The following is a 12768-nucleotide window of genomic DNA, read 5'->3' as shown; positions in this document are numbered from 1 at the left end:
TGTGGAATTATAGCCCATACCAAACTCTGAAATCTGTCCTATAATTAATTGCTGTGCTGTGCTTTGAAATTTATTGCTTTTATATATATATATGTTATTTTTTACAAAACAGAAAAAAAAAAGTCAATTGTGATATAAAAAATATTTATTCCTTGGGCGGGCCATAGTGGCTCAGCAGGCAGAGTTCTTGCCTGCAGTGCTGGAGACCAGGTTCAATTCCCAGTGCCTGCCCATGGGAAAAAAAAAATTATTCCTTCTAGCCTCCAGTGTTCTGGAGTAGCTAGAAGAAAAAATCTGAGATGATGGTATTGTAGCCTATGACAAACTCTGGGATCTGCCTTATAACTACTTTTTGAAGAGTGCTTTGAAAACCAGTGCTTTTTTCTTTCTTTGCTTTGTATATATGTTATATTAGACAATAAAAGAAAAGTGGGGGGAAAAAATCAGTTGACCATAAATATGAGGGTTGATTTCTGAGCTCTCAGTTTGATTCCATTGGACTATCTGTCCTTGTGTCAATTCCATGCTGTTTGGATGCTGTGGGTTTGTAATAAGTTTTAAGATTGGGAAATGTGAGCCCTCCAACTTCATTCTCTTTCAAGATGGCATTGGCTATTCAGGGGCCCTTACCCTTTCACATGAATTTGATGATTGGTTATATTTCTATAGCTACCACAGCTGTCTTTTGTTACTACCTGCATTTTTTTTTCCCTATCCTTTCACTTTCAACCTATTTATATGTTTGAATTTAAGGTAAATCTTTGTAGATAGCTTATAGTTGGGTCATGCTTTTTCGTCCATTGTGTTATTTTCTGCCTTCTTACTGGAGAGTAATCCATTGACCTTTAAAGTCACTATTATCAATGTTTGACTTTTTTTCTAGTTTACTAGCTGCCTGAATGCAATATACCAGAAATGGAGTGACTTTTAAAAAGGAGAATTTAATAAATTGCTGGTTTACAGTTCTAAAACCGAGACAACGTCCAAATTACAACAAGTCTATAGAGATGTCCAGTCAAAGATACCTTGGTTCAAGAAGGCCAGTGAAGTTCAGGGTCTCTCTCTCACCCTAGAAGGCACATGGTGAACACAGTCACAGTTTCTTTCTTGGCTGGAAGGACACATGGAGAGCAAGGCATCATCTGCTAGCTTTTTCTCCTAGCTTCCTGTTTCATGAAGCTCCCCAGGAGGTGTTTTCCTCTTTATCTCCAAAGGTCGCTGGCTTGTGGACTCTCATGGCTATGTCATTCTTCTCTGGCTCTTTCTGAATCGCTTATTCTCCAAAATGTTTCCTCTTTTATAGGACTCCAGAAACTTATCAAGACCAACCCAAATGGGTGGAGACACACCTCCCCTAATCCAGCTTAACAACCACTCTTGATTGGGTTACATCTCCAGGGAGATTATCTAATTACAGATTCAAACATACAGTATTGAATAGGGATTATTCTGCCATTATGAAATGGGATTTTGATTAGAACATGACTTTGCTAGGGTCCGTACATCCTTTCAAACTAGCACAACTTTCTTCTGCCATTTTGCTATTTAGCCTTTATAAGTCTTCCCTTCCTTGACCTTCACTTCCTTTAATGCCTATTTTTATATTTGAGTTTTTGTTTTGTTCCATATTGAGCACCTTCTTCTTTCTGTCTGCATGTATTTTTTATATGTGCTTACCATGGGGTTAAAATTTAATCCCAGAATATGTTAATAATCACTCTATTTGATACCAATTTGACCTCAGTAGCATACACATACACTCTTCCTGTATCCCTCCATTCCCCCATGACACCCCCCTTTTAAAAATATTTGTTACCAGTTACATCTTTGCATATTGTACATCCAAAACTATATATTTGTCTTTACTTTTTCTGTCTTTGCATTTTAATACCTATAGGAAGTAGGAAGTGGAATTTCATACCAAAAAATACAGTAGAACCACACTAGTTTACCTTTACCAGAGGTCTTTATTTCTTCATGCCACATCGAACCACCATCTAGTGTCCTCTCCTTTCAGTCTTCCCTTTAGGGCAGGTGTAGTGGTGATGAAAACTCCCTCAGCTTTTGTTTATCTTGGAACATCTTCCTCTCTCCTTCATTTCTGAAAAAAAGTCTCTCAGGATAACTGAAATAAGCCAGACATAACAGGACAAGTATTGTATGATCTTATTGATTTGAAATTATTAGAATAAGCAAATTTATAGCATCAGAATCTGGAACATAGGTTACCAAGGATGAGATGGGGGTAGGGAATGGGAAGTTAAGGCTTAAAATGTACAGGTCCCCTATTTAAAATAATGGAAATGTTTTGGTAATTTTTTTTAAGAATCCATGAAACTACACCACACAGTGAACCCTAAGTTAAACTATGTATTGTAGTTAAATGTACAATTATAAAAATATGCTATCAATTGTAAAAAATATTACACACCAATGCAAGGTGTTAAAAATAAGGTAGTGTATGGGAAGCCTGTATTCTATGCATGGTCTGTGAACCCACAATTTCTCTAATAAAGAAAAAAAAAGTCTCAGCAGAGAGCTGACTACATTGGCTCAGCAGGCAGAATTCTCACCTGCCATGCCAGAGACCTGGGTTAGATTCCTGGTGCCTGCCTATGCAAAAAAAAAAAAAAGAAGTCTCAGCAGATTTAAGCTGGTTAGCATTTGTTTTCTAGCACTTTAAGTATTTCAGTCCACTGACTTCTTGCTTCCGTGGTTTCTGATTAGAAATTGGCACTTAGTATAGTTGGGACTCCCTTATATCTAACACCTTGCTTTTCTCTTCCAGCTTTCAGACCACTCTCCCTGTCCTTTGCATTCCACAGTTCAATGAATATATGATGAGGTGTATTTTTCTTCATGTTTATTCTCTTTGTGTTTTATGGGCTTCTTGGATGTACATATTCGCGTCTTTTGCTAAGTTAGGGAAGTTTTCTGTGATTATTTCATTGATTATTCCTTCTACCCCTTTTTTCGTTTCTTCTTCCAGACTCCTATAATGCATTGGTACACTTGATGGTTTCCCAGAGGTCTCTTAGGTTGTTTTCGCTTTTTATAATTCTGCTCCTCACCCTGATTCATTTCAGTTGTCTTGTCTTTGCAGTTCACATACTCTCTCTTTTGCCAGCTCCAATCTACTGTTGAAACCCTGCTGGGGATTTTTCATTTCAGTTATTGTGGTCTTTAATTCCAGGAATTCTGTTTGGTTCCTTTTGAAAATTTTCATTTCTTTACTAAGATACTTATATTGTTTATTCATTGTTTGCGTGATATTGTTTCGTTCTTTCTCTCTATTTTCCTTCATCTCCTTGAGAATATTGAATATCATTTTTTAAGTCTTTCTCCAGAAGGTCCACAGTTTGGTCTTCATCATTGGTATTTTCTGTTTCTTTATCTTTTATTGCATGCTGTACATTTTAATATTTTAACTTGTTAACTATGGAATTTATTCCCTGAGATGTCTGTTAAATTTGTAACCAGCTGGTCATATGATAGGCATTTACTTGATTGTCAGCCTTCTTATCTCCACAGTCTGCCCAAGGCGTATGCAAAGTGCTGGTTTCTCTCTGTCTTTTCTGGGCCCGTTTCTTAACCTGGACTTGTGCTGGCTAGTTGCTTAGAAGTATCCCTGTTTACTGGAGTTTGAATGTCCCCTCTCCTTCCCAGGAAACTGACCTTCTCCCTCTCCAGGCTGTTTAAACTAGGTAGTCCTTTGCCTCAGAATGTTCACCTCAATTGTTTCTTATCTGCTTTCATTGTCTCAAACTGCTTTTGTTTGAGGGGCAAATTCTGAATGGGGGTAGGGAGCACACTGAAGAGGAGTTTCCCCAAGTCAGTCTTTTTTAGCAGGAACAAGACCATTGATCCACAAAAAGGGTGCAGACCAGCTCTAAGCTGCCCTAGAAAGGGGATGGTAGAGGAGTCAGGAAAGGCTCTAGGAACTTCCTTAATGGCTCCATTAAACTATACTTTCTCTACCTGCCCAGAAAATGCAGGCCTTCAACTGTCCTCTGCAGCTCTAAGGAAACGTAGCACCTTCTAGTCTCTTCCATCACCTCTGTCCAGGTTGGGTTGGAACAATGGCCAACCTCAGACCAAGCCCCCAGCAATCTGAAATCACTAATCAAAAGCCATGGTCAGTGAGTGATGGGCCAGTGCCCACCCCAGATCTTAGGGAAGTTGATTATTATGTCCCTTTCTGGCACAAGCAAGTTATGCCAGAGGCCACATCCTTGCTTCTGGCTGCAGCAGGAGTAGGTGATGTTCACCAGTAACTGTCTTGAGGAGAGAGCAATTTACAGGCCTTTATTGTAATTTAACATCCTCTTCCTCCCATTCTTTCCTTGACGCTGTACAGTATTCTGCTGGACTCCATAGTTTTGACCTAGTTGCTTCAGACAATTTCTGCCAATTTAATAGTTGTTCTGGTACATGGACCCATTCCGGAGATTCCTACTCCATCATCTTCCCACAGTCCTGGGACCCAAGAAATTTTTGTAAAAGAAAAATGATGGGGACTGTCCTCCAAAATACCAAAACAAACTCTAAAAGTATAATTAAATTAAAACAGTATGCTAATTAATGTGAAAGAAGAGAGAGATATCAGTGGAATGGAAGAAGGTAGTTCTGAAATAAAACTGCATATAGTGGTTTGATAGATGAAAAATCAGTAGCAAACAAGAAAATATTAAATAAAATGTGGTGGAATAATTAGCTAGCCATTTAGGGAAAAAAGTCATATTCCTGCTTTGTGCTGAACAAAAAGATAAACCTTAGATATTTAAATGTAAAATTATAAAGATTTTAAAAGGAAAACAAGATATTTTCATCATGTAGGACTGGAGAAAAGTTTCCTAAGCAAGATATAAGAACCCAGAACCCATAAAGAATTAAAAAATTTGACTGTCTAAAAATGCCAAAGCTCTGCAGGATTAAAAATAACAACTCAGCAATACTACATATAAACACTTCCGCACATGAGCCAGAAAAAAAATTTTATATTTTCTGGATAATGGAATTATGGGTATTACATTTTTTTCTTCACATAAAAATTTGTACTGGGCGGGCTGCAGTGGCTCAGCAGACAGAGTTCTTGCCTGCCATGTCTGAGACCCAGGTTTGATTCCTGATGCCTGCCCATACAAAATTAAAAAAAAAATTCTATCTACCAGATTTTCTCATGTATTATTATTTTAATTAGAGATGTTGTAAGTTTATAGAAAAGTCATGCATTACTGAGTTCTGATTTACCATCCTATTGTTAACACCTTGCATTGGTTTGGTACATTTGTTACTTTTTTTTTTTGGCATGGGCAGGCGCTGGGAATCGAACCTGGGTCTCTGGTGTTTGTTACTATTTTTGTAAGAACATTTTTATAATTCTACTATTAACTATGTCCATCATTTACAATAGAGTTCACTTTTTGCGTTGTACAGTCCTATTTTTTAAAATTTCTATTCTAGTAGCATATATAACCTAAAATTTCCCCTTTTAGCCACATTCAGGTATATATCTTCTCATATACTATTGACATAACCAGAAAAAAATTCTTGTACTTTGGTATTCTCAAGAATGAAAACTGGAAATATGTATCTTTGGAACCTGGATAATTGTGGAAAAGAATAAAATCTGATTCTAGTGGTATGATTCTGGACTGGGATTTATAGGGAAGAAAATTACAATAAATGAAGTCAGCAAGGTTTCCTTACCAATGGGTATATGCTTTGCTGGAACTAAAACATGTTTCTTAAAAATTGGTCTTCAGGGTTTGTTTATCCAACTTAGTTTGTTGTGCCATTGTAAAATTAATTGTTTTTTCTTATATTAAATATATTATTGCTTAATTGATCATCTGAGTAGTTAGGTGATGGGTGTTTCCTCTATCTTAGAAGTTTTTAAAAACTTAAGTTTAAATATGAAGGAAATTAAGCTTGTAATTATGTTCTTAGGATCAAAGTTCTGATCGTACCAGTCTTTCTTCAGTGGGAGCCCAGGATTCTGAATCTACCTCTTTAACAGATGAAGATGTCTGCCATGAGTTGGAAGGAGCCACTACCTCCCAAGAGAGCAGTGCCACTTCTGGGACTAAGGGAATTGATCTCAGCCGAACCAGCCTAGAAAGTTCTGCCTCCTTAGAAGGTTTGTCCAAATAGCCTGTAATACTGCATTTGATTTGTAGTTTCATGTGATTTTATAGTACCTTTACCTTTTTTCTTTATGATTTAATTTTTTAATTGTATAAAAGATTTGCATGTCTCTGAAATCAAAACAATAAAGTGTACTTTCAGAGACGTCTACCTTCCATTCCTATTCACTCATATTGTTTTCTCCCTGTCCCTGAAAGTAAACATTTTAATAAGTTTGGTTTACTCTTGCTTTTTAAAATATAGGCATAAGTATATATTCCCATTACTTTCTGCCCTGCTTACTCAAAAGGTAATACCAAACATACTGTCCTGCCACTTGTTTTCTTCACTTAAGAAAATACACTGAACATTATTCATTATCATTGTATAGGGATGTACAATGTATAGGTGTACATTCATTTTTACACCTGCATTGTTCATTGTGTGGCTGTGTCATAGTTTATTTTAATTACCTCCCAATTGTTGGACGTTATGTTTCCGATCTTTGGCTATTATCAATAATGCCACAAAGCATATATGTCATATTATTTCTTTGGGAGATACTTCAAGATTATATGTTTTTGAAGTCATATTGTCACGTTCCTTTCCTCAGGGGTGTACTGCTTTTTATTTTGACCAGCAAATATATGAAAGTCCCTATTTCCCTATAGCCTTCTCAACAAAATATGTGGGATTTTTGCCAGTCTGATAGATGAGAAATGTATTGCAGTTTAGTTTTAATTATATTCCGCTTATGAATGAGGCTGAATATGTTTTTTTCTTTTTTTTAATTGTATACTATAACATATATGCAAAGCAAAGAAATAAAATAGCAATAGTTTTCAGAGCACTCTTCAACAAGTGGTTACAGGATAGATCCCAGAGTTTGTCATGGGCTGCCATACCATCTTTCTAGCTGCTTCAGAATATAGAAGGCTAGAGGGCACAAATACTTTTTTGTCACCACAATCGAATTTTTTTCCTTCTTTTTTTGTGAACAATAACATATATACAAAGAAGCTATAAATTTCCAAACACAGCACCACAATTAGTTGTGGAACATATTTCAGACTTTAACATGGGTTACAGTTTCACAATTTTAGGTTTTTACTTTTGGCTACTCTAAGATACTGGAGACTAAAAGAGATATCAATTTAATGATTCAGCAGTCATATTCATTTGTTAAGTCCTATTTTCTATGTATAATTCCACTATCACCTTTGATCTATCCATACCTCTCTTTAGGGTTGTTTGGGCTATGGCAATTCTAAATTTTTTATACTGGAAGGGTCTGTCACTAATATGGGGTAGGGAGATGGAACTATCTGATGTTCTGGAGAAGCTGGGCTAGGTTTCAGGACTTATCTGGTCCAGGGACCCATCTGGACATTGTAGGTTTCTGGCAAGTTACTCCAGTGCCTGGAACCCTTGTGGAATCTTATATATTACCCTAGGTGTTCCTTAGGATTGGCTGGAATGGTCCTTATTGGGGATTGGCAGGTTATGATAGGTAGCAGGATCTACCTGAAGCTTGCGTAAGAGCCACCTACAGAGTAGCCTCTCGACTCTATTTGAACTCTCTCTGCTGATGACGCTTTGTTAATTACACTTCTTTTCCCCCTTTTGGTCAGGATGTAATTGTTGATCCCATGGTGCCAGGTCTGGATTCATCCCTGGGAGTCATCTCCCATGTCGCCAGGGGAATTTTGACCCCTGTATGTCAGATCCCACATAGAGGGGAGGCAATGATTTAATTTGCAGAGTTGGGCTTAGAGAGACTGAGGGCACATCTGAGCAACAACAGAGGTTCTCCAGAAGTAACTCTTAAGCTTCTCCACTACCTACATAAGCTTCACAAGAGTAAGCCTCATGATCGAGAGCATAGCCTATTGATTTGGGTACCCCTAAAGTTTGACACAGTATCAGGGGATTCCCTGATGGTGAAGTTTAATAGTTCCATAGTCTTTCTCCCCTCCATCAGGAAACTTTTTGATTATCTGCTTAATATGCTCTAGGATGTTTCTAAGCATTACAATAATCTATACAGGATTAAAGGACCTCTTTCTTGTTCTGTGTTTCCTATGTTTCAGTTATTCAAATGAGCTGTACAAATAGGTTGAATTAGATTATGCACTACAGAAAATTTCAGTTCCAGATCAAATAAACCTTTCTTCCTTTGGTCTCAAAGAGTATGTGTGGTTCTAAAATATAGATACTTTCTTCCTTACCCCTATGTTCTGAATTCCTTTCACCCCAATCTGTTTGGCTTAGTTCTTATCTCTGCATATCAGGTTACATATATAAAACAGCCTCTCAAACTCCAGAAATAATAATCACCACTCCGGACTTAATGTGTCAGCTCTAAAAGCTTACAGTCTAGGCTCCTGTTTTCTTATAAGCATTTTCTAAAGGTGACCATACCATTGTTTTTTTTTGTTTCTGGCTTGTTTTGTCTCACCAAGTTTGCCACATGTTCATTCACATCATTGTATTCCTCACGACATTGTTCCTTTTTGTAGCAGCACAATCTTCCTTCATAAGTATACACCATCGTTCACCAATCTACTTCTCCATCAGTGCATCCTTCTACCACCTGCATTCATTGGGCATCATGTAGAAGGCCCAAAGTCCACAGTCCATCAACATTCTCAATTTTAGAAAATTTCATTGTTCCCAAGAGACAGAAAACCAATAAACACACCTTCACCAAATACGAAATTTAAACCTCCTCTTAACTCTTGTCCCTCACCCCATTATTTATCTCTTCTGTTGCTGTAGTAATGCTGATCGTTTACTTTTGTACATAGCCCATCGCATACAATAGCAGTTTTCCCCCTGTACCCTAGACTTAAACACTCTTTATACAAGAATCATATCTTTGAAGTAATTCTTACGCGAACTCATTCATATTTCTAGTGTGAATCCATAGGACATGTGATTCTATACAACCTCTTTCAGTCTTGTTTATCTTCAATATAGTAATATTATTTCTAGACCCACTAGAGAATAACCTTCGCTCCTATCTATTCCCTTACATTGGAATTCAACCCCATTAACTAATGGTTCACCCATCTCTAGCTTTATTCTCTAAGTCCCCTTTATTCTGTATTGTAACCTCTGATTATATCTTTATGCTGGTCATAAAAATGGAATCATATAGTATCTATCCTTTTGTGTCTGGCTAATTTCATTCAGCCTTTTGTCCTCAAGGTTCATTCATCTTGTCATGTGCTTCAGGACGTCATTTTGTCTTACTGCTGCATAATATTCCATTGTATGTATTTACCACATTTTGTTGATCCACTCATCTGTTGATGGGCATTTGGTTTGTTTCTATCTTTTGGTGATTGTGAATAATGCTGCTATGAACATCAGTGTGCAAATGTCTGTTTGCGTCATTGCTTTCAGCTCTTCTGGGTATACACCAAGTAGTGCTGTTGCTGGGTCATAAGGCAACTTGGTATTTAATTTCCTAAGGAATCACCAGTCTTCCATAGTGGCTGCACCATTATACATTCCCACCAGCAGTACACAAGTGTCTTAGTTTCTCCACATCCAGTCCAACATTTATAGTTTCCTGTTTAATAGCAGCCATTCTTATAGGTGTGAAGTGGTATCTCATTGTAGTTTTGATCTGCATTTCCCTATAGCCAGTGGAAATGAGCATCTCTTCATGTGCTTTTGAGCCATCTGTATTTGCTCTTCAGAAAATGCCTATTCACATCTGTTCTAGTTTGCTAGCTGCCAGAATGCAATATACCAGAAACAGAATGACTTTTAAAAACAGGAATTTAATAAGTTGCTAGTTTACAGTTCTAAGGCCGAGAAAATGTCCCAATTAAAGCAAGTCTATAGAAATGTCCAATCTAAGGCATCCGTGGAAAGACACCTTGGTTCAAGAAGGCCGATGAAATTCAGGGTTTCTCTCTCAAGTGGAAGGCACGTGGTGAACAGTCAGAGTTTCTCTCTCATCTGGAAAGGCAAATGGTGAACACAGTCAGAGTTCTTCTCTCATCTGGAAGGGCACATGGCGAACACAGCATTATCTGCTAGCTTCTCCTGAATTCCTGTTTCATGAAGCTCACCAGGAGGCATTTCCTTCTTCATCTCCAAAGGTCGCTGGCTGGTGGACTCTGTTTCTCATGGCTATGTCGTTGTGCTCTGCTCTCTCTGAATCTCCTTAAATGTCTCCACTTTTATAGGACTCCAGAAACTTCTCAAGACCCACCCAAATGTGTGGAGACATGTCGTCATCTAATCCAGTTTAACAACCGCTCTTGATTAAATCACATCTCCAGGGAGATGATCTGATTATAGACTCAAACATACAGTATTGAATAGGGATTATTCTGCTTTCATGAAATGGGATTTTGATTAAAACATGGCTTTTGTAGGGGACATACATCCTTTCAAACCTGTGCAACAACTTTAGCCCTTTTTATAATTGGGTTGTTTGTTCTTTTGTTGTTGAGTTGTATGATTTCTTTATATATATAGGAAATCAAACCTTTGTCTGATATGTGATTTCCAAATATTTTCTTCCATTGAGTTGGCTGCCTCTTCACCTTTTTGACAAAGTCTTTTGAGGTGCAAAAGCATTTGATTTTCAGGAGTTCCCATTTATCTATTTTTTCTTTTGTTGCTTGTGCTTTGGGTATAAAGTTTAGGAAGTTACCTCCTATTACTAGGTCTTGAAGATGTTTCCCTACATTTTCTTCTAAAAGCTTTATGGTGCTAGTTCTCATATTTAGGTGTTTGATCTACTTTGAGTTAAATTTTGTGTAAGGAGTAAAATAGGGGTCCTCTTTCATTCTCTTGGCTATTGACATCCAGTTCTTCCATACCCAATTATCAAAAAGACTCTTTTATCCCAGTTCGGAAGATTTGGGGGCCTTGGCAAAAATCAGTTGACTGTAGATTTGGTGGTCTATTTCCGCACTCTCGATTTGATTCCATTGGTCAATACGTCTGTCTTTGTGCCAGTACCATGCTGTTTTGACCACTGTGGCTGTATAATAGGTTTTAAAGTGAGGGAGTGTTAATCATCCCACTTTGTTCTTCTTTTTTTAGGATGCTTTTAGCCATTCGGGGTCTCTTCCCTTCCAGATGAATTTGGTAGTTAGCTTTTCCAAGTCTTCAAATTAGGTTGTTGGAATTTTGATTGAGACTTTGTTGAATCTGTAGATCAGTTTGGGGAGAATTGGCATTTTAACTATATTTAGCCTTCCTCTCCATGAGCAGGGAGTGTCTTTCCACCTATTTAGATCTTCTTTGATTTCTTTTAGCAATGTTACATAGTTTTCTATGTATAAGTCCTTTATGTCCCTAGTTAAATTCATTTCAAGTATTTCAGTTTTTGTTGTTTCTTTTTTTTTTTGGGGGGGGGGGTACATGGTCCTTGAATCGAACCCAGGTGTTCTGCATGGAAGGCAGGCATTCTAACAACTGAACTACCCGTGCACCTCCCATTCCTAAGTATTTGATTTTTTTAGTTGCTATTTTGTATGGAAATTTTTCCTTAACTGACTCCCCAGCTAGGTCATTGCTTGTGTATAGAAATGTTACTGATTTTTGCACGTTAACTTTATATCCTGCCACCTTGCTGAGTTTGTTTATTAGCTCAAGTAACTTAGCTGTAGATTTATTAGTATCTGCCAAGTACAGTATCATATCATTTGCAAATAACAAGAGTTTTACTTCCTTCCCAGTTTGGTTGTCGTTTATCTCTTTGTCCTGCCTGATTGCTCTAGCTAGAACTTCTAGCACAATGTTGATTAATAGTGGCGACAGTGGGCATCCTTGTCTTGTACCTGATTTTAGAGGGAAGGCTTTCAGTCTCTCTCCATTGAATATGATGCTGGCTATCGGTTTCTCATACATTCCCTTTATTATATTGAGGTAGTTACCTTTGATTCCTTTCTTTTCGAGTGTATCAGAAAAGGATGCTGAATTTTGTCAAATGCTTTTTCAGCATCAATCAAGATGATCATGTGGTTTTTCTCTACTGATTTCTTAATGTGCTATATTACATTAATTGATTTTCTTGTGTTGAACCATCCTTGCATTCCTGGTATAAACCCCACTTGATCATGGTGTGTAATTCTTTTGATGTGCTGTTGGATTCAGTTTGCTGATATTTTATTGAGAATTTTTGCATCTTTGTTCATGAGGGATTGGCCTGTAGTTTTCCTTTCTTATAGCATCTTTACCCAGTTTTGGAATTAAAATATTAGCTTCATAAGATGAGTTAGGTAGAGTTCCTTTTTCCTCATTTTTTTGGAAAAGTTTCAACAGGATTGGTGTTAGTTCTTTCTGGAATGTTTCATAAAATTCCCGTGAAGCCATCTGGCCCTGGGTTTTCTTTGCAGAAAGATTTTTGTTGAGTGATTGAACCTCTTTACTTGTGATTGGTTTGTTGAGATCGTCTGTTTCTTCCTGAGTCAGTGTAGCTTGTTTGTGTATCTCCAGGAATTTGTCCATTTCCTCTAAGTTGTCTAGTTTGTTGGCATATAGTTGTTCATGGTATCCTTTTAAGATTTTTTAAATTTCTTCAGGATCTGTGGTAATCCACCCCTTCTCGTTTCTAATTTTGTTTATTTGCATCCTCTCTCTTTTTTTCTTTGTCAGTCTTGCTAGTGGTCC

The 12768-nt window shown here is 37.3% G+C and overlaps 1 protein-coding gene across 7 annotated transcripts in view; it reads left to right on the top strand.

The window, feature by feature from the left end:
• The window catches only part of DENND4A (DENN domain containing 4A), a 226173-nt gene that overhangs the window by 185904 nt on the left and 27501 nt on the right, over nucleotides 1-12768 (top strand). For all 7 annotated transcript variants that reach the window (XM_077128252.1, XM_077128251.1, XM_077128250.1 and 4 more), the window contains one exon: nucleotides 5950-6139. In XM_077128252.1, the coding sequence (XP_076984367.1) occupies nucleotides 5950-6139 (190 nt within the window). The remainder of the gene's footprint in view (nucleotides 1-5949; nucleotides 6140-12768) is intronic.

Source organism: Tamandua tetradactyla, chromosome 14 (assembly GCF_023851605.1).
Source record: "Tamandua tetradactyla isolate mTamTet1 chromosome 14, mTamTet1.pri, whole genome shotgun sequence".
Taxonomy (NCBI): Eukaryota; Metazoa; Chordata; class Mammalia; order Pilosa; family Myrmecophagidae; genus Tamandua; species Tamandua tetradactyla.
The sequence above is the reverse complement of the archived record's forward strand: the minus strand, read 5'-3'. Positions and strand labels throughout refer to the sequence as shown.